This window comes from Pteropus vampyrus, unplaced genomic scaffold (genome assembly GCF_000151845.1).
Source record: "Pteropus vampyrus isolate Shadow unplaced genomic scaffold, Pvam_2.0 Scaffold392, whole genome shotgun sequence".
Classification (NCBI taxonomy): domain Eukaryota; kingdom Metazoa; phylum Chordata; class Mammalia; order Chiroptera; family Pteropodidae; genus Pteropus; species Pteropus vampyrus.
Genome location: NW_011889173.1, coordinates 117,809 through 141,073, shown reverse-complemented (window position 1 = coordinate 141,073; position 23,265 = coordinate 117,809). Strand labels below are relative to the sequence as shown.

Genomic DNA, 23,265 nt, shown 5'->3' with positions numbered 1-23,265 from the left:
CTCTCCATGAACCCAGTTAGGGTGATTGATTGCCAACATCCATTTTACTCCAAATATTTAGTCTTAGCCTTGGCCAATGGACATTTGACCTGACCTTTGCCACCAAAATGCAAAGGGTGTGGAGGGTGACTCTGGGAAAGATATTTTCACTTCTAAGAGATACAAAAAAGACATCCTTTTCCCTTTGGACGTCGCCGTATCCGGACATGAGGCCTGGAACTGCATGAGGAGAGCCAGTAAGACTGCAAGGCCAACACGCTGAGGACAACAGAACAGAGATGCAAAGAAGTACAGCCTTTGCAAAGAGGACATTCTTGAGGCCAACCCTAGAGTCCACTCAATCTCTGATCTCCCAACTGTGAGACAAATTTTCCGTATTGTTTAAGCCAGCTTGAGTTAGGCGAGCTGTTCTGTAACATGCAAACTGAAAGCATCCTGATTTACCCGGGCTGACTACTTGGTAGAAAGTTAAGATTTTTAGATGTTTGGTAAATCAAGGAGAAACAACCTAATATGGGAATGAGGAAAGGTTTCTAGGCAGGCAGTGCAGCTTGTTTGAGAACACTGGAGCAAAAGAACTTTGTCACAAGATCTTAGCGGGGAAAAAAAAAAACTGTTGACAAGCCTAGGGAATCCTGAAAAACTTTCAAGTAGGTTGCAATTCATTTGGTCCTGGGAACCTATATCAAAACTTTGAAGAGCTATGTGAATGGATCGGATAAACCAGAGAAGATAACTATAGCATAAGACTCAGGTGGTGGAGATGGAAGAGCTTGAATAACAGAGTTTTGTGGGGGGAAAAATCCTTAGGGTCTGGAATACTGATGGAATCAGCAATCTTCCCCAAGAGCTCAGCAGCACACTCTAAGACTTTTCTGTCTGGAATGTGTTCCTTGTCCTGAAACATGGGAGTCCAAGGAATTTGAGAAACGTGTCCCTCGGCTTCATGCTTTACTCTATCTGTGTCCACTTACATCTCTGGCCACTCTTGTCTCCTCTGTGGGTTCACTTTGACTGCTCCTTAATATATTCCCCAAGGTTTGCACTGGCACCCTGGGTAATACCAGTAACTCCCATGGCTTCAGTTACCACCTATAAGCTGACAGCAATGAAACGTCTCTAACCTAGTTGTCTCCTGAGTAGACAGGCCCTCTTCGTTAACATTTCCCATAAACACATCAAATTTAACACATCTAAACCTAACTCATTATATCCACCTTTTTCAACGTTTGTTTCTTCTCTATTCAAAAACGTCAGTGAGCACTGTATCTTCTGTTAATCAATCTACCATGTAGCACTCCCACTAAGGAAGGCTTCCTGGAGGAAGTGATGTCTGCCTCCTGCATTTGGTGCTCCTTGGGACGTTAACTTTCTACTTACCATATAATTCCTAGTGTCACGTCTTCTCTACTAGACTATATATAAGCTTTGCAAGACGATCTTGTTATATGGCTTTCTATACAAGTCCTAGCACAGTGCAGGCATTAAATGTGAATACTAATACATTCTTTACGTCCAGTGCTTAACACATCTGAATATATTCTTCTGGATGCAAGGAATGTATTCATTTCCTACCTGGAGGTTCTATCCAGACCCACCTTCAGAACAAAAATTGTGACGGTAATTGCTTGTTTTTGTTGTGTGGCCACACAGCACCTGTCCTCAGGAGTCCTCATTACGGTTGCTCATCAATTATCTACTCAAAGCTATGTATGAGCCAGATGGGGACTAGAATAATTAATAGGTGAAAGAGGACATCATTTAAAAATTTATGTCTGGACCTAGAATCATAAGCTGCCTCGGCTGGTAAGGAAATAGATGGGCGGGTGGCCGCCTTAACTTCCAAATGTGACACGATGTTACTGAGCCATTTTCTCCTGAAAGGGCTTTGCAACCCTTGGTTGTTTCACAAACAGTGTTGCATGAGTCCGGGCGTTGGACGGAAGCGAGCAGTGAATTACCACAGCGGATTTGCCACAGCTGGAGTTCATGGGGTGCTCCTTAATAGAGGTGGCTTGACTCTCCCACGGAAGGTACCGTTCAAAGGTAATGACATTACTCAGGGTTGAAAGCAGCATTAATTATAGTCATGGGATTAAGTGAACTCCCAAGAAAGTGTCATAGAGCAGAGCAGTAGGCAATGACTAGGTGAGGAGTCAAGCTGCTATTAATGAGAAATAAGGTACATTTGAGAGAAAATTGTCAGAAAGAATGGCTTTGAATTATATTTGCATAATAGTGTCCCAGAAACTAATTAGTCAGTTCCATCAAATACAGCCGAGAGGCCAAGAGAACATCTAGTGAGCCCTATTAACAAGCACCTTTACATTTTTGTTCTCATTTAAATCTTCCCAGCGAATAGTATCCACTGAACTTTATATGAAGAGAGATGGTGACTGGTACATCCTCCAATGCCATACCTTCGAGAAATATTCCTTTTGTTCACAAACTGATAGCGTTTCCTTCAAGGGCCACGTTAACCACTTCTAAGAGACTAAATCCTCTTACCTTAGCCAGCATCTTTAACTACAAATCTTTATAATTTGCATTTTTTCCATCATTGCATTACCATTTTGCGATTGTCTCCAACACGTATGTATTTGCCACAGCAACCCAGACTGCTATGACGTGTCATCCTCAGAAGCTCAGGTAACATTTCTTCCTCTCGATCAAGAGGATGAAGGGGGCATAATGACAGTGTCCCATCTGGCCTCTTGGAATCAGACGTGGTTCGGCTGCTGGCTTTAATGACAGTACCACAGAGGGCAGCTCCAACACTTTTTGTCATCACGTTGGTAGTTACTTCACCCTTTTAAGCCCATTTCCCATTGTGTAAATGGGGATAACGTGCCTATCTCATGGGGTGAGAGTGAAAATAATGCATATAAAATGCCTGTCAGTTTCTGGCATGTAAGTACTCAACAGATGTCAAAAAAGCGTTAAGGCATTTTTTACTACCCATCAGCTCTCTGGAATAAAGCTAAAGTAGAAACTTTGAAACTTTTACTATATCTTGGCCTCTATCCAAGTTGACTACCCTTAATAATGAATCTTCTTTGGCAGTACTCATCGTTTGCCAAATTCTGGGTTTCTCTGTTTCCAGGAGTCATCTAAAGAATGCTTCGCACTCCCACTTGTCCTATTTAAGGAGATGTAATACACTTTTAACAGGCAGGAAACAGGCAGCTTTCACTTCCACATCAAAGGTATCACAAACCCATTTAAAGCTACCGCCTTTTCTCTTTCAGTGGAAACTATCCAAACAACAAACTTGTATTTGGAGTTTGACCAAGGAGGATGGTCTGTTACCAGGGCTGGACTTCACAATGAGACAACAGTAATGGCTCACATTTACTGAGCAGTCACTGAGCTTGGCACTGTGGTAAACACTTCACATTAACTCATTTAATGCTCCTTAGAGGGAAAAACTAAGCCCCAGAGAGATTAAGTAGTTTGCCCAAGTCATGAAGCAGGTAAGTTAAGGCCAGGTTTCAAACCCATTAGTTCTAGAGGCCACTCTTTCAGTGGATTATGATTTACCACCTAATTGTAGTCACAATGGCAAATAAAGCATTCAATTCTAGAAATGAAGAATATTGACTTTGCAAAATCTTTAAATTCTCTCTGCTCATTATTCATCAATTAATGCAGATTCAACAGAAATGTGAAAATTGGTAACGACACATAATAGGTATCAGTCATAAAATACTAGTTGAAAATTTCCTATTGCACATCAATGATTACATAACACCAAAAGGAAAGAGAAATTCCATTTTTGTTTAAATTGGACAAGGACATACATAACCAAAACCAAAGCCCACAGTACTTACTTAATCAAGGTAATATTTAGTGTTTTAGTATAAATCAAAATGTTTATAATTATCAGCTCTAATTGTATAGGCTTTATTTACCTGGAGACTGCACAAAAGGTTAATCAAAAGACAGAAAGTGCAGTACATTTTTTTAATACGCCACGAAGCTTATACTTGTATGCTAAACAAGCAAAACCACAGGAGTTATTTTCGAGTTATAACACTTGAAACTAAGATACAACTTAGTTTCAAGTGTTATAACTCCACTTCTGAGGTTCCCTAGTATATTACAAGTAACAAAACAGTATTTTGCTTTCAGCAAAGAAGCACATTTCATCTCAATCACATAGATGAAAAGCTAGATTCTATAGGCTTCAATACCATACACTTTGATAATGTTTAAAATAAAACAAACTTTGAGTCTTACATCTTAAAAACATTATGCTAACACCACACAGCCTTACTATGTGTATTAGTAGACATGTTAATAGTATAAATCAAGTAGCATTGGCCCATGTTTGAAAATAAACATCACTGACTACACAGATACTTTAATTACCTGAAATCATTTCACGAAAACAAGTTCTACTTTTCAACTGAAGCCTAACAAAGGTTGACTATTTTCTTTATATTTTTCTGGGTATTCGAATATTTTATAACGTTTATTTTTACAAGTCAGGAAAAAAACATTTAAAGTGTAGTCCTAAAATCCAAGTTTATTTTGCAAAACGGGACAAAATTTTTTAAAATTACGTGCACAATCAAAACCAATGCATGGACTTAAATTTCACCTTTGTGGTATGATTGAAGGATAATGAATAGAAATTAAGCAATTCAATGAAAATAAACAACATGCTAAATACACACACAAAAACAAAAAAACAATGCAGAAGTTACAATAAAAATCTTTATTTAGGTTTGGTCAGTACAGGTAAGATATACTGGAGTTACAGAGCAATATGCATTAACAGGGTGTAACAGTTCATAAAAACTGGGTAACTATGCACACAAATTTCTTAAACATTCAGTCACCTAAAGAGAAAATGCACAGATGTATGGTAGAAAAAACTGTATCTAACACTGACACTACTATAGGACTCCATCAACAAGTCCAACTTTTAGTGATAAAACTACCGTACTGGGCAAACGTGGCAGTCACAAACCCACATCTACTCTAACAAGTCTGAATGGTGCAGAAGTGTAGGAACAGCACGAGTGAGAAGGCCCGCACGCAGCACAGGTTCTAGGGAGCCACAGATTTACACAGACGTCATTGTTATACTGTGAGCAAAGATCTCCATTTACAACTTCACATTAACTCATATAAAAATAACCTGACCCTACACAAAATGTCCTTTTAGCAACAAAGTAATTAACTGTTATAATTTCCAAAATGGCAGAGGAATTGAAGCAAAGGAAAAAAAAAAAGGAAAAGAAAAAACACATCCACAAGAAAAGGCAAATTGTGACAAAAGTATGCATTAATTTTCTGGACAGTATCCTCTCCCAAATTAAATGACACTGTATAAAAATTTGCTGGAAAAAATATTACAAAACTGAACCCTGTACATTTACACTTGAGTCCAAGCCATTCTGAACGTGGCGGGAGCCTGCAGTTCGGTTACCTTTCCCACTCACTGAGTTTTCCTCTTGAGGGTCATGATTGGAGTCTGTGTCATTTGAGTGGTGTGTGAGAGAGTTTTCACTGCCCATGGGAGAGTCTACACTTTCATACCCCGCACTCAGTTGGTTTACGTAACTACCACCTCCTCTGCCAGTTCTCTCCTCTGAGCTGTTGGAGGCCTTATTACCATTCCCTGGAGAAGGAGGAAAATCATCTTCAGTTGTGTCGCCCTCCCTGTGAAATCCAGACCCAGACGTCCTCTGCCGGGAGGAACTGCCATTACTTGGTCCGTTGGCCAGCCGACTGCAGTCTTTACCTGCGGCCTCTGCCTGTCCTACAGGCTCAGAAGATGTAGTCCTGCTGGTGCTCGGGGCTGGGGCTTGAGACTGCTGTTGTTGGTACTGAGCCAACTGCTGGCGTGTCTCCTTCAGTTGCTGTTGAAGAACTAGAATGGTACTCTGCATACCCTCTACTTCTTCGTCAAGTTGAATGATGAAGTCATTCAGTTCTGTGCAAAGGAGAGTCAAACCTACTTTAATATCTCTTATAACATGTTTAGAAATATATCTTAGTAGCTGCCACAAAGCTAGGCAGTCAATAAATAATTAAGTCAACAAACACAATTCTAAAATCGATTTTGAATTTTGCTTCCAATTTTAAAACAGCCATTTGAGAATGAGCTGTTTGGGGGTGGCGGGGACAGAAGCTTAAAAATCTTAAAGCAACCAAGTTTAAATTAATTCAAACTATCTAGCCATATATGCAACCGATTACAGCTCACAAAATCATGTTTATTTAACCTGAGGGCCCATATGGTCCCCTTACCCCTCATCCTTCCAGCCAGTGACTGTTCTCAGCTCAACAGGTTTAGCCCCTAGGGAGCAGTGTGGTCCTCTAACACTCCAAAGAGGCCTACGTTATAACCACTGACTTGGATGTAAATCCAAGAAAAAAAAAAATCAGAGAAAATAACTCTTGAAAATTGACAGAATACACATGTCCGTTAAATTCTAAAACGCTTTGGGGAAAATAAAGTCCTCAATACTATACAAAACCTCCTATCTACTATGTTTACATATAGTAAGAGCTAAGTATCACTCTGAAAAGGTAGTTTTAAAAATGTACCTCACTTCAATAATACGAATTCAAAATTTAATTTTCAGAGTTTGGTTATTTTCCTTGCTATTACTCTTCCTCATAAAGAGGAGAAACAGCACAGAAGCATCTATACTCGTCTCCCCCAAAAGGATAGCAGCTGACAATGAAATTTGGTTTGTCTCGGCAAATTTAAATAAACATCTTATTCGTTAAATAGGACCTTAATGGGTAAAATCAATTATATACTTTTAGACCCCTAAAAATAGCCGAATACTTCCGAGATTTACAATAAGAGAATTAGGTTAAATGCAAACATTCCTCCTTTTAAGCACTGAATATAAATTTGTATATCTATGGAATGCCTTAGTAATATAACAGCATTTCTTTCACCAAATTCCACTCCTGAAAAACAAAAACTTCTTATGAAATTTATACGATGAACAATCAGGAGAGTGGGGTGGGGGTGGAGGGGCTGGGGGAGAGACACTAAAATAAATGGCTTTGTTTGCTGACTCAACTAGAAATGTTTCATTCATAATTTTATAGAACCATCGGCCAGAGATTAGCATGTACAGAACCTAATCTGTAATATTCATGCCTGGCAGTTTTTTAAAAGCCAGTGCAAAGTTAATCAAACTTTTCAAAAAAACCCCTTACCATCCTGACTGCTTTTAAGCTCCTCACTATATTTCTTCTGTAAAGCCAACTCTGCTTCAAGTTGTGCAATACGTCCCTGGGACAGCTGCCTTCCAAGCTCTTGATTCTCCTGGATAAGCATTCGACACTTCGCCATTAATTTTTTGCCTGTTTGGCTGCAAAGGAAAGAGCCATCCATCACAAAATGTAGAAAAAACGCTATAACCTTCTTTGCTTGCAATTATTACAGCAAGAGGTAACACATAACTATGTCACAGCAGATGCTTCCCTATAATTACCATCTTCTTTTCTGGAGCAGGTCCATCTTCTGCATTTCAGTATGTTGCCAATACAGCAGCAAAAATAAACCCTAAACAAAAAGTATCCAAATGGCCACTTTTTGATTACATTATTCTGAAATCTGTTTTCACCCCAAATTATCATTTAAAACCAAAATGGGCCAATTAACACACACCTCAGATATACCAATATTAACAAAACAGTAAGGCACTTAGCTTAATGAAACAAATGTTCTTGAAAAGGTAAATGTACTTTAAAATACCTAATATATGAAATTCAGAACCTATTAATCTAAATAAATGAGAGTACATTCTTGCCAGAATAGCATTTAATAAGGATGACTCTTAATAGGCATTTCTCACAAAAATATTATTGCATCAAGTGAGGCATGGGGAGTAATTGTTTTTAAAGAGGCTTTTTAAAAAGAGCTTTAAGACTATTTCTATACATTTATCTCTCATCACTTCTTTATATGATACACACTTTCGAGCTGTCTTAAAATGTGACATTAAGTTTAAAAAAATTTAATATTGGTATGTGATTTTTATTCATGTTATAAAAGATTATCCCTAGGACGCGAAAATAAGATTTAGGTTAGTTATCACAAATAATGCAAATATTTGCCAAATTAGGTGTGCTGTACTTTCAACAAAATTAGTACCTACTGCTAGCGCAGCATACTATAGAACCTATGTGCATATATGCAGCAATTGCAAAAATGCAATTAAAATAGTCTCAGTAAAACTTTACTGCTTTTCTCTAGTCTCAGCAGTAACAACAGAAATGATCACTTCTAAAGGGATCTGACGAGTACGTAACTGTGATGCCACCTTTGAGACTTGGACAGGGACAGTTTAATATTCTTGTGATGGCATTTAGTTCAGAATAATTTTACTGTTTAAAAACACTTTTTGGGTGACATTTTATGTTCCTTCCTTCCTTTTAGTGAGGCTTTTGCATCTAATATATTACTTCGGAATATATCTGATCCTATTAAACCTTAGAACTTCTAAAATGGGAGCACTTTGTATCATTCTTTAATTCGGCAAGGTTATTTAACTGAGAGCAGGTGTTCTGGCCTAACACAATGCAAGCGAGTTTCTAATTTAAGGAAATTTAACCTGGATTACTGCTGCTCAGAGGAGCTTCAGGTCATATCCACGGGTCAGCCCGCGCTGAGGGGTTTATTCTCTACATGGTAACTTTGTTAGCTGGTGTTCTCATTCATCACATGTTGCTACAGACATCCCCCACTTCCCATTTAGCACCCTCGGACTTCAGCCTCCACTGAACAAGAGTTGAGAAATCAAATGAAGAATTTAAGAAACGGCAGCACTGTCAGACAGTGGTGTTCCTCCCCCTTTACTGACTACGCTCCCACAACTTTCTTGCAAAGTAACATCAGTGTTTTCCAACTAGTCTGAAGTTTCCCTTTATATGAAGAGTAGGAAAAAAGACAACTAAAATCAACACATTGTGACCTGACTTAACCCATATATAAAGTATTACAAATTCTAATGCGAAAAATGTTTCACTTATGAAGTTATACTTTTATAAATAAATGCCTGTTTTAAGGCAATCCTATCACTTCTAAAATTAATGATTATTAAAACAAATCTTAATGGAACTGCGATTCTTTAAACATTCTGTAATTTTGTCATTTTACTAATTATGTTATGTAAAATGTGTGTTGTGTTCATTACGTCAGAAAAACAATGAGAATTCAATTATAAGTAACTGTCCTTGGAATAATTTGTTTGAAATACAAAAATAAAAAAAATCTAACCCATTCCTAAAATCAAATTACCCACAAAGAAAATGAGAAAATTTTATAAAAACAGAATGAACACTGCACGTTGCTTTGTTACCAAGGGAGCCAGGGAATCTTGGAGAGGTGCACACATCATTGCCTAAATGGTTAAATGCAAACTTAAAACTGCCAAAATACTGAATTATATCCCTCTAAATGCTCTAAAACATATGCACTGTCACATGTATGAAATATTTCAACTAAAGTGAAAAAGAATTCAGGAAATCTTCCTCAAAATTAAGATAGAATAGGAACCCCCCCAACCCATTCTATTTGAATTATTCCAAACATGGTATTAAGCACTATTTGTTTCAAATTAATGATGTATTTATAGTACCTGGAATATCCTGGTTTATAACCTATTTTTTTTTACAAGAAATCCATTTGTAGCTGATTAAATTACGATGCATTAGTACAATGGAAATATTACGTAACCATTAAAAATGAAGCTATATGAACTAAAAAATGGAAAAATGCCCAAGGGATAAGGGGGTGTGTGTGTGTGTGGGGTGTGTGTGTGTGTGTGTGTGTGTGTGTAACCCAAAGCAGCAAAATCTGTATGTATGTCCACATATGTTTAAAACCAATATATGACCGTATATGCACAGAAATTATCTTGATATCCAAGAAATTTTTAACAGTGGTTACTGCTCCTGGAGAACAGAATGGGGAAGGAAACTGTCACATTCCAAGAGTGACTCTCATCTTTTGTCTTCGCCTTTCTTCATACTGTTTCAATTTTATACATGAACATGTATTATCTTATTAAAAAAAATTTTTAACAGAAAAAACCCCACAGACCCCAAAGTGACTGTTGCCTAAGAGGCAAAGAAAGATGCCAGCTATATTTAAGTACATGTTAATAACACATTTTATAAATTATTTCTTGACTTACTAAAAATAGGCCATTTCTTCTGTGATCTTAAATGGCATAAATGATACAAAGGCCTTAATGCGGGCACAATAAGCTAATTTCATACAGATTTGGTTACTTACCCTCCAACCCCCACAAATGATGAGAATTTTAGAAGCGGATTTCTTGCTGTAAAGTCACACAAACCACTTCTTTAACCCACCACCTGCCCCACAACCATTTCCTTAGAGCATAAACATACATGATACTTACAATTGATTTGAACGATTAAGAGAGAACTTAAGTCACCCTTGTTAAAACTGCACTTAAACGGTGGGACAATCTGGAACATTTATCTTCCACTCATCTTAGACTCCATTATCACCAAGAGAAAATTCAAATTGGTGACTTATAGAATGATCTGACGAAAAAAATTCACCTCCAGGACTGGATGGAAGCATGAAGAAAATAATGCCTCATTCATCTAAATGATCAAATGAATTTGCTAGAAATGATCACTATACCTTTTTTTTTTTTTCAAATTCACAAAATGTCTCACTTAGGCCAGCCCACAGGTCCAATACATTATTTCCCCAATCTTCTGGCAGGCACCCTTTGAAGCTGTCCCATGTTAATTTCTACTGCAATATCCTGGGACAAGGTGTCAAAATGTAACAAGTGTCAAGTCTCCTTGTCTTTTATGATACCAGCTGGAAAACAGTAGGTCTTTTAAAAATGAGACACAAAGCCTTTTCCTTCGCTTTGAAGAGCACAGCAACAATTTTTTCCAAAATCAATCTGCTCTCCATAGCCCCCCAAAATCAAAATGTTAAAAGTACAACAAAATCATCATAGTATTCCTTGAACTTAAAAAAAAAAAAAAAAAAAAAACAACTACTTCAAGGCACATTTAATTTAATATCAAGAGTGAGATACAAAAGGCCCAAATACAATGAAGGAACACATTCCCCCATTAACACCAACGACAATGCTCTTTCAACATGTGCCTGTTGAATGGAATGGGGATTTAATTTCACTACTAAAAAATTTAACGCAGTGAGTCTCATCACAGCCAATGTCCTTATACAATCTAGTTGTGAAATGAATGTTTATAATGCTTCAAACAGTTTAGACCTGAAGTTTGGTACCGCACCTTCATGTTTGTACAGTCCTCAGTAAGATTGTCTACAGTATTAGCAACCATTCAAAGAACAAACCATTGATAAAACCACATTGACTTAAGGCTCAACCAAGTAATATAGAGCCCCAAACTAAATGGTAAAATATATGAACTACTTGTACTGACATCTATTAGTTGATTCTCTCATAATTATTAAGTTGTTTCTTAGCAAATAAATCCTTTAAAAAGGCAAAATTCACCTCATTTGAGTTTTGACCCAGAAGTTCAACAATCACGAAGTCCACAGTCTTATTGGCAAAACTGATATACAGTGTCTCTAAGTCACTATGCTCAAGGTTAAGAGCGATGCATATTCCATTTTTACATTTTACTGGAATTTTACATGTTCAATTCATGATTTTAAATCTCTAGGTTTTCATTCCTCCAAACTGTCTGAAGACACAGTGTGCCACAGACTTAAGACTTCTGTTTCTCCCTCTATTTTCTTCAAACAGAAACATTTCTCAAGTGTCTACATGTTCTAGAAAGGGAATTTTTCGGAGGTGGCCACTTCTTCGGAATAGTCCGACGCCATCAGGCCTCTGAAGCAAGGGGAGGGGGAAGAGAAAAAAGCTGAAACACAAGGCTCATCTGGTAAGTTTTACATTAACCATTACAAGCTGGATAGTGTAAGAATGTGGCTTTTTTTGGCTCAAAAAGTCTGAGTCTTGGTGTGGAAACGAGTACTTGGCTGTCCCACCACAGCTTTCTCGTAGTGGGACTGTCAGGGAAGTCTTGACTGGGGAGTATGATTTGTTTACCTATCAGGCGTAAACTTCCAGGCACTCAGTTCATTTTGGGCTTGTTCCAGTTTGTCTTTAGTCTGTTCCAGTTCACCTTTCATTTTTAGGAAAAACAAGTTGATCGCTGGGTCTACCATTGTTGATCTCAGTTGGGCGACACTAGGCTGCTGGACTTGCTTGAGGTACTGGATTTGAGTCTGTGCAAAGCAAAAGAAACAATTACTACCAAATCAAAGGAAACATACATAAGAAGGTGGGGTAAATTCCCTATCGTCACTGGATTTACCACTCATTTATTAAAACCCTCCCCCTTTGATCTTAAAATCCTCTAGAAAAAGCACAAATTAAAAAGAACTACTGAAAGTTATCCATGTAGGAATTAAGGCCATTTGATTGCACTTCCATATTTGGAAACTTTAAATAAAGAGGCTACACCTTACTTTGCAACCGAAACTGTACGAGGAAAAAAAAACCAGTAATATTATATTTACTAAAAATACTGACACCCACTGGGAAAAAAATCAAGTTTAAAATACTAATTATATAAGACTACAGTGCTTTACTTGTTCAAATTTGTGCCTATGGAAATTATTCCATGTACAAGTCCTCTAAAAATGTATCAGGTACAAGATTCTAATTTAAAACATATATTTGCATTTCTAAATTTGAAAATATGTAGTGTTTATATTTACAAGAGTTAGCATTACTTTATAAACAGTACCTTATAAATAGCTTTATAAATATTGCCTTAAGGCAAAATAAAGCGTGTTTATTTTTTCCCTTCTCTGAGTAGATTTGAATCATAGAATGGTAAAGCTAGAAGGTGACTGATATAGTCCTAACTGCTTATTTTGAGAAATTATAGTAAGTAAATCAATTGTCCAAGGATACAAGTAGTTCGGTGCCAGAACTGAGACTAGAAATCTAACTCTCAAGCCTCCTGACTCCCAGTCTAGGGCTTTTTTCACCATACCAGAACCCCTCTACTTACATAAGAAACCTTCAATTTCGACTTCAGTTGTACTATTTTTATTTACCACACTAAAAACACATTTCTAAAATATGAAATAGTTTATTAGCATTGAACACACCCAAATCATTTTCTTCATACCCAAAGAAGATAAGGTCCAAGATCCTGTTCCACACTAAGGCTTAAATAGAATTAAAGTTATAGCTCATAAGTAGTTAATTTCTAACATAAATTTAGTAAAAGCTACAAATACACTGAATGGATTGGGAATACATTTAATTGCTTACTTCACTGAGCAAACAGAATTTTACTTAAGTTTAGGGAGATTTTTTTTAAAAGTAGCTCATAAGGCCAGTCGCTAAAACAATTTGACAGGAATAAAGTATGCCATATAGTATAAACCAGGTACTACTACCACTAAAGAAAACACTGCCTCTCCAACGCTGATAGTCACTATTTAGATTTACAAAGAGAACTGCCCTCATCTGCCACGTACAATCTTGCCCTTTCCTTGTTTTGTTCCTGCTGCCCCTTCTGTAAAACTTCACTCTGTATTCTAACTGAAAGAACAGTGAGCTCTTCAGCAGGCCTGTGCCGGGGAGAGCTGTAAAAAATGTAGCTAGAAAAGGTTAGATTCTAGTTGAAATAACCTTAAAATCTAGGCTGAGAAGACAAAAGGATGATGGAGCATCACTAAAGGTTTTGATCAGAAATGATATGATCAGAACTTCCAGTGTATATAGGATAGCTGAAGAATCACAGAGGTTGAGTCGATAGTACATATTGTCTAAGCAAGTGGTGAGAAGAACCTGAACTAGGATATCAACTGGAGGACTCAAGAAGAGAGAAAGAATTCAAAACACACTGGTGTTATGAAGTTATTACCACGGCGCCATCCATTCACACTCTATCTACCAGGTGGTTAGCATTTGGAAGGAAAAATTCATCCTTTGCATGAATAAGCATCTAGCAAAATGCCTTGCAAACAGGGAGACCTAAAACTATTAAATGAGTAAATGGCACACTCTAGAATACTAGGTATCGGAAAAAAATTAAATGGTTTTGAGACTGGGCACCTGAAATACACTACCTACTTCATTTGACATGACAATCGTAATAGAATAAAAAATTTTTTGGAAGGGTGGGGTCAGTGTTACATAGAAAGAAAAAAATTCAAACTACTGGTGAGACTTTTTGGAACAAAGTGTACAGATAAAAAATATCCAAAGGTGGGGATGGTCAACAGTTGAAAATTTACAAAGTGAAGGCATATGAGTACTCAGAAAAGATTGTTAATGCATTTGTTAGTGACTCCGGAGAAAAAAGAAAAATCAGTTGAGGTGAAGATGGAAACTAAATTGGCAGAAACGAAAGGAGAAAAAGTGGTGAGAAGGTAGAGAAAATGACAGGCCACTCTTTCTTCAGCAAAGTAACAGGTAAAGATGTCATTTTGAAAAAGTGGAGGAAGGAATGCACAGTTGTAGAAATCGAAACAATCTCTGCACAGGAAATATGGATTGTGATCGAGCCCTAAAGAAACTCTTATCAATGAGAGAACAGGAATAGGACTGCGCTCCCACATACTAGTTTCCAGTGACCGGAATACTGCCTTATACATTAGGTTTTAAATGTATAACAAATGAATAGAGATTACAGAAAAGAATTCTGAAATGTTCAGATTTTAAAATTAGAAACAGGGATGGAGCTTTCTCCATTTAGTACAACTTAGATACATAAGTCCTGTTAAAAAAAAAAATGGCTAAGACGACTGAAGACTGCATAAAACTGAATCCAAATTCAACCAGAGCTAAATGATCAAATATGTCAGTACGTGTCATATCTATGTAGGCATGGCAAATAGCACAAATGAAAGCTGTAACAATTAAATAGGAGAGATAGCCAAGTTGCTGACACTAAGAAAAATAGTTTTATACATAGAAGAGTGAAGAGAGCAGAGGAGAAACTAATCAGAAGGTACACTTATAAGTAAAGAGCGAACATTACTTACTCCCTCGGATAATCAAGCTACTAAAAAATATCTGAATCGATATACTAATTTTCATAAATCACGTAGATTTCAGAAAAATAACTTAAAACTTTTGACTTCTTGGCCACAAAAAAGTATTTTAAATCCAATGATGAGAGGCTAGCTATCTATCAAAATTTTACATTTAGCATATTTACAGCTCAAAGCATATTTACCTCAACAAAACATACATTTATAATTGTATTAAGTATATAGAATTTAGTATTAATTAATACATGTAATAATGTGAACTAAAAACCAATTCCTCAAAAGGCTTAAAACATATGAATACTTACAGTACACTCTTGCATCTCTTGCTCCTTGGTTGCTAGTCGCATCACAAGGATGTTTTCCCTGCGCGCAGACTCTTGCTGTTGTTGCTTTAGTTTTTCTTCTGACTCCCTTAAGCCAGTTACATCATTAGCTGATGAGTAAAGAGAAAAATTTTCAAAAATATTATGAAATAGAATTTCAAGGTCAAACTGAACCAAGCAAACGAAGTTCTGATTGCCTTTGTCAAGTATAAAAACCAGGGTAAAAAAATTAGCAAGTCTTTAGTTTCTATCCTAACTACTTTTAGAACCAGGAAATTTATTCCCAGTCTGAAGTGCTCCTTTAGGCGTTAGTGGGGTTATGGTCCCAAACCCCCTAATGCCAGATAGAAAAATGTTGTTCTAGTCTAATCTGTTCAAACAGAACATATAAAACATCATTATTTCCATTTGTTTATATTATATAATATTTATAAAGTCCTGACTATTGTTTTTAACGTATTCAATATAAATATGCTAATAATGGCATGAACGATTGTTACTTTAAGTTTCCATAACGTTCATGACTTCTTTGAATTATAATATAGCTGCATAATAATTAAAATTCAGGGCATTAAGCTTTCTGGGCTTGGAAAATTATATTTTTACACTTACAAAAAATGTTACTCTCAGTGACAAAGTGAAAGACTAAAATGGTTTCAAATTATAAACTTAGCTGGTATTATTTTCAGATTTTGAAAAATCTGTAAAAATACAGCTATATGCTATTATTACAATTTAAGTAACAACTAAGTTACAATTTAAATAAATGTATTTACGGTTGCTTCTAAATGCCTCTGCCCTTCTAGACTAATAATAGCTCATGCTTTTTATTTCAAATTCCTCTGTGGAAGGGGTGGAAGGGGTGGAAGGGGTTAGGGACAGATCAAGGAAAGTTTCAAGTAGTTGTGGCTTTCCGTATCTATGCTCTCTCAGAACCCTGTACATAATTCTGCTAAAAGTCATGCTATTATATGATTATAGCATGTTGGTCTTCCCCAAAGACTGGGAACTCCCCGAAGAGATATCATGTCTCATTCATCTATTTCCCAGCACCCGACATAGTACCTGGACATAGTTCTTTAATAGAATGTTTGACATTACATTTGCTTAGTAAAGCCAATTACCCTGCATGTCTATAACAACCTAAAATGAGATATTCACACAGTCTTTAGGAAACTAAAACTCAAACTTACAGTTAAGATCTGTGTACTTGCCCTCCAAAGCTTGCACGTATGCTTCATACTGTTTCCATCTAGTACAAAAATAAATTCGTATATCAGTGAAGTTGAATTTACTTTTATTAAACAGACTAGAAAATTGCATCCATAAACCTACAAATATTAGACGGAGAATTCTGCTTTATAATTCTTAAGGTCTCTTCCATTCTGAAATAATTATAAATCTAATTTAACCAATAGTAAATTAGTTACTTCATCATTCCTTAGAGAAGAGGGCTTTGTATCACACTGATGCTCAGCTCAATGCCTGGATTATAGAAGCTGAGTAAAAAACTTACTACTATTTTCAGATGTACTGGCCACCTCAAACAAAAGGCATATAAAAAATATGCCTAATTATAAGGGTTTCCAGCTTATCTTGGCTCTTTTGTGAAAATACCATGTGACTCAGTAATATTTTTGTCTGTAAAAAAAAGAGGAAGAGAATATACTATTTTCGAAGACTCTTTTTAAAGCCCTATCTGATTAGCACAAACAACCTGCACACATGCCATTGAGTATGGGACCTTTCTTTCCTGATATATTCTTCTACCTCAAAATATAGGCTATATTAACTACTCTTGGCAATTATTGCTGATAAATGATAAAGCTTTTCTTAGTCTTACGTTAAAGTGACTGCTAATGGAATGCAACCTGCCCTGTCACTATCTTTCTTGCTGAAGAGCTGTTTTCAAGCTGTCCTTCAGTTACAGCTAATCTAAAAAATCTTCACGATCTTAAAAAACTGAAAGGTTTGCTATGTGACATATTAATATTATAACATAATGAACAAAAATACTTCAAGATACCAAGGTAATCCACCTTCCACATAAAGACTACTATTCAGCCAAGAGAATGCTTATTTTTATGGCCCTGACAACCTAGGACACAAACAGTTCGATGTTTGGGGATGAATAAAAGTCTTCTGCAGAGGCTACATAAAAACTGTTTTAGAAGAACAGAAACTTATAAAAGTTCAACTAAGAACATCCTTATCAAGAAGACAGAAAGCACAGACTAGTTAAGCAGCAGATGATTTAAAATCACCAAATTAATAAGGGTAACAAATTCACTTAAAAGTCATAAATGAGAATTCCCTAAGTTAAACTGATCTGAAGAATATACACTGCACATGATTTAAAAACTTTAAAAGTTACTTAACATTAAAAATTGCTATTTTTTTTTTAAGATTATAGTATTAATGCTCCCTCCATAGTTAAATCAAGAAAATGATTACACATACTAACCAGAGGAATTATCTAAGAAAGGATAAAAGGCAAGGAGTGTACCAAATCAGAGGTACAAAGAGAACAACAGGTAAGTGGTAGTGTATCACAAGCAATTGTCTACCTCGGCAGGACAGGGCAAATGTTTCAGAATACTAAGGATTAAAATTTTATGTGTAGGAAAATAAAGGTATGCAATGGAAAAACTATCCTATGCATGAGATTATGGCAAAGGAAGATATAGAGCATGTCCGCCACAGAGCAGCTAAGCAGAGTGAGGGTGGGAAATTATTAGGCTCTAGGAAACAACGGAACACATCATCTGTGTCTCCCTTCTTACAAGTAAAACACCTTTTCTCTCCTCCACTTCTAGCCTGTTAAATTTACTTAGTTCTTTAAGAAAAAATTCTGTGAAGTTTCTAGAGAAAAAAGTTCAACAATCTTGCGAAGGTTGCCCTGAAAAATTTTTACTTTTTATCTAAAGTTATCATGTAAAATACTCACCAACTATGGTAATAAAATACAAAAGACTCTAGGTTATAAAACATAAAACATGCGTGATCCCCTTTTCTGATTTCTTACATTTGAAAAATACCGTAATGCTGTACTTGACAATCTGCTTTTGCAAGACATTTCTAAAATAACCACAGAAATTCAGAGCTGGAAGTAACTGTTAAAAGTAATTCTATGCAACTCTTTTAACTTGCGGGTGAGAAAATGAAGGATATAAAGAGTTAAATGAGCTGACCAAGGTCACAGTTATGAGAAAGAGTAACTTTGCTGCATCAGTAAGTAACGGATTTCTTCTGTAACTAGAAATGTATCCCCCAGAACAACTTTTGCACACGTTAAACAAAGAAAGTAACTACATCAAACCAAGCCCATATATTTGTTAAAGCGAAAGAAGAATTTTTCACCAGGGCAAGTTTTACTCATGGAGTACAAATGTCTTTCAAGTTAAAATTCTAAACAGCTATCCTCTGCAAGAAAAAAATTCAGGTTATCTGTTAGTCTAGAAGCTTGTGCTTTACATCTTTAAAGTGTTATGCTTTCCTCGATGTTTAAATAATGACAGAACAGGCCACAAAAAATACATTCCAAAAGTACAATAACGATTTGGAGATGTATTTACAATAAAAATAAATACAGTTTACAGTCACAATATCATGTTCCATAGAAATATTTTTATATTTTTGATAAAAGAACATTTTACCTTAGAATTAACTCATCTCGTGCCATAACTTTGAAGTCTGTTTCACTCAGTCGAACCTTTAAAGAGAATTAAAATATGAACCGAGTGTTCTTCCTAAAAATTTTAAATATTAAATACCACTTGCACTTATGCTCTTCATATTTTATGAAGACAGGATCATAACTTTTAACCCCCCAATTGCTGGTCTGTTACCAGGAATCGCTGTATTACTGAGGACATACAACGCCCCTCCCAAAGGAACTCTGAATGAAGACATTTGAAACATCTCCAGGGTCTAAGACTTAAATGGCTCAACACATGATTTAAAACAACAACAAACAACTCTTATTTTACGGAAGTTTTAAGAAGTGAACTTTGTTATCTTTAAAATGGGTATAATTAGGAAATGTAAATTAAAACCCCAAAGAGCTATCATTACACACCTATTAGAATGGCTAAATAAAAATGTGGTGTAGCAAATCATCTGTTTATGTTCTTTCATTTGTACCCTTCCTTCAAATAATTTGGTACTATCTCCCCCCAAAAAACCAAACAAAACAAACAAAAACAGCAAGAACAGAAAAACCAATGGTAATACCAAATGGTGAGTGAAGATGCAGAAAAACTGAACTTTCATACACTGCTGGTAAGAATGAAAAATGGTATAGCTGCTCTAGAAAATAGTTTGGTGGTTCTTTTTAAAACTAAGAACGATGTGTTATACAGCCCAGCAGTTGCACTCTTAAGCACATATCCCCAAGAAATGAACATTTCTTTCTGCACAGATACATGTACATGAGTGTTCACAGTAGTTTTATTTGTAACAGCCCAAACTGGGAAACTACCCAAATGCCCTTCATCAGATGAACAGTTTAACTGTGATACATCCATACTATGAGATATTAAAAAGAAACAGACTATTGATATATGCAACAACTTGGGTAAACCTCGAAGGAAATTATACTGAGTGAAAAAAACCAGTCTTAAAAGGATACATCCACTGCATTATTTCACTTATATAATGCTTGTAAAGAAACATAATTATAGAAATGGGAAACTGATTGCTGGTTGCCAGGTATTAGGGATGGAGCGGGAAAGGATGGATATGGCTGTAAAGGAGTGGCACAAGGGAGGCTTGTGGTGGTGGTTACACTGTTACATGAGATAAGACTGCAGAGCTACACAGACACACACAGAATCAATCAATGCAGGTATAGCCGCAGGTATAGCCGCAGGTATAGCCACTGAAGTCTGAATAAGCTCTGTGGATGGTACCAATGTCAAGTTCCCAGTTTTGATAACGTTATACAAGATGTTAACATTGAAGGAGGCCGGATGATGAAGTACACAGAACCTCCCTGAATATTTCTTTGCAACTTTCTGTAAATAATTCTTTCAAACTAGAGTTTTAAAAAATGGGCATAATAATCTAGCTAGCTAAAATTGCATTGTAACTTGAGGAATATTAAGTATTTTCTCTAATGAAGACAATAAAGGTGATGCACCTCTCCTACTTTAGTATAAAATTAGTTTCTCATTAAAAGTCTACCAGAAAACACAGAGCAGTCATCAGATTATTAAATCAGTGTACAATTCTTTATTTCAATAATAATTTGACTTCAAAACTTAAGACAGAAATTTCCATAACACTTATCTCAATTGTTCACTTAAATATTTACAAGTTAGTAGCACATACCCTGCTTTCCCAATTGAATTATAAATTTCTCTTAGAAACTATGTTACTTCTTTTGTAACTTCATGTGTGTGTAACAATGACTAAACTGAACTACGGTAGGGATAACACGAGGAGGGGAGAAAGGAGACTAGAAAACGAAACTTCAGAGGAAAGTGCTGTAACCTCTGTGTGGAAAAATATAGAAGTGGTTTTACATTACAATCAAATGGATCTAGATTAGGAAAAAAGATGTAATTTACAGGAACCTGTGATGTAATCTCCTTTTTCACATTATTTGTATAATAAAGGCTAAGAATAGCCCAGGGAATAATATTATAACAAAAGTTTTCCAAAAGCTGAAAATATTCTAAAAATAGATTGCATATAAGATATGACATCTTGTATGTTATACACCCACAATGCCATGCTACCGTCACAAAGCAAGGGAATGAACAATAAGCAAACAATTCACATAGTCCTTTCAACTCCACTGTCCAAAAAAAATTGCTGAGAAAAACACACCTTTTTGGGAAGAGGTTCCTCGTTGGTCATCTTGAATCCTAGAGAAAGAGATAGAAGAGGGTCAACTGATTTCTTTTCATTTAAAGTAGGAACCCGAAATACTGGCTTTTTCAAATAAATTTATTAGTGAACTCGGTTATGACCAAATCATAAATCTTTAGTTCAGAATTATCTCTAGAATTACAGAACAGCAGCAAAGGTATTACAGGGTTCCTGTATACTCTGCATCCAGTTTCCCTTTTGTTAACACCTCACATCACGATTGTTATTAGGTTATTAAAAAAAAAAAAAAATTCTGTAAAAAAGTTGATAATTCTTTCCGATGTTCCCATAAAGGACTGAAATATAATTTTCAATGCATTCTTACAACTGCCCTATGAAAGACATTCTGCAGCAGAAGTGGTAGCTCTGTGAAGTCAAACACTGGCCTCAGGCAGTATAGCATGCCAGGCATCTTGCTGAAAGGGTGCAGAGGGTAGTAGCAGTTGCTAAGCCTTTCCTTTGACAGCACTATGTTGTTATAGTAAGGTAGACTCTATCACTGTCATGGTAATTCAGTACTGTACAATGTTTACATATATGTTTACATCTCAATAAAAATATTCCTACACTATTTGTCACAATAATTTATCTCAAAATTAGCTTTATATAATTTATACAAAATTCACTTAAGCCTATTGCAAAAGATAGGTTAATGAGAGCGCTACTCTCATGAACTTTACAATGCTTACTGAAAACATGTCTACTTCTTAATATTCAAATTTAAGATAGAGACAATTTAATTTAGGTATCATTTCTAAAGCATAATCATGAATGTTCCCTTACATATCAAACTTTATAGTTTATTTTACTTACCCATATTCACTACAAATTCCAAACTTTAAAAAATTTAACCGAAGAAATTAGTCATAGAGATGTAATACACAGCACTATCACTGAATGTAGCTAGTTAATATTGTACTGCATATGTGAAAATTGCTGAGTAAATCTTAAGCCTTTATCACAAGAAAAAAATCTGTAACAATATTTGGCGAGGGGTGATAAACAGCATACATTTCCATCACGATGTGATAAACAGCATACACTTCCATCACGACGTACACAAATATTGATTATGCTGTACACCTGAAACTGTTGTCATTCTCAATTATACCTCAATAAAAAAAAACCAAAGAATCTACAGTGTAAAACTGAGTTTTTAAAAGCTATTTGACTTGTTAGTGAATATTTGAGATTCCTCCAAAAGAATCTCAAATATTCCAATACTATTTTTTATGTTACACACAATTCCAACTCTGTAAGTCAGATAGTCTAATTGTACTGTCATTAAACCCTGATTATTAGGTTAGGTACATTATGTTGAAGAAATCAGTACATTTTAGAAAAAATCATAAACCGATCATATCTTAAATTACTGGCTTAATTCTTCCCTCTTTAACAATCTTCCATTGAATGTAGCTAGCAAAAACCTGAGTATATCATTTGTTTCTGAGCTGATGGCTTTGGTGACTATCCCAACGTGATACCAGCTCTTCCAATCATTTGGGAAACAAACCCTCACCACGTTTATCTCAGGTCTAACCACTTCTATTTTAGCATGGTTTTAATGTGCATTCATTCCGCTAGACTGAGACCTCTTTGAACCCAGACAAGTTTGGCATTTACTTGAAATTTCTCCTTTGTCGAGCTAAACAGTAAACATCAATAATCTATTTAATTAAAACAAACTCCACAAGATGATTTTAGCCATACTTAACTAGTATATGTGTACCTATGTATGTCACTGTTCTGGTTAAATCCTTCTAAATGCTTCCTATCTCACTCAAAATGCCAATTCCTTGTTTTCCCCTCATATCGGGTTTTATTTTCCTTCGTAGCTTTTAATACAACCTGACATTTTATACAAACATTTCTCCCAGTTCTGAAATAAGCTCCATGAGAAAACTGTTTCATTCACTTCTGATGCCTCAGTACACAGTAGGCACTCAAACATACACTAAATGAAAAGTATGAATAAACACACATTTGCTTCAGTTACCATTAAATCATAAAAGTGAGCTAAATGAG

General features: G+C 35.8%; 1 protein-coding gene across 2 annotated transcripts; it reads right to left on the bottom strand.

Annotated features, from left to right (window-relative positions):
• Nucleotides 1-4,701: 4,701 nt before the first annotated feature.
• WTAP (WT1 associated protein) lies at nt 4,702-21,236 on the bottom strand. 2 transcript variants are annotated; one of them, XM_011380359.2, is made up of 7 exons: nt 21,199-21,236; nt 19,023-19,078; nt 16,560-16,618; nt 15,349-15,476; nt 12,075-12,253; nt 7,192-7,346; nt 4,702-5,944 (listed from the first exon to the last, which is right to left on the bottom strand). In XM_011380359.2, exons 1-7 carry the CDS (start codon nt 21,226-21,228, stop codon nt 5,361-5,363), a joined length of 1,191 nt encoding a protein of 396 aa, XP_011378661.1. In that variant the 5' UTR covers nt 21,229-21,236; the 3' UTR covers nt 4,702-5,360. The 2 variants fall into 2 exon arrangements, with proteins under 2 accessions (XP_011378661.1, XP_011378662.1); XM_011380360.1 differs by lacking the exons at nt 4,702-5,944; nt 7,192-7,346 and adding an exon at nt 11,029-11,855.
• Nucleotides 21,237-23,265: the final 2,029 nt, after the last annotated feature.

Excerpts from the sequence above, each read along its gene's own strand:
- WTAP (XM_011380359.2), bottom strand. The coding sequence starts at position 21,228 with ATGACCAACGAGGAACCTCTTCCCAAAAAG. Across the intron at positions 16,619-19,022 it reads CGAGATGAGTTAATTCTAAG|ATGGAAACAGTATGAAGCAT; the intron begins GTAAAATGTTCT and ends TTTTTGTACTAG. Across the intron at positions 15,477-16,559 it reads CAAGTACACAGATCTTAACT|CTAATGATGTAACTGGCTTA; the intron begins GTAAGTTTGAGT and ends TTTACTCATCAG.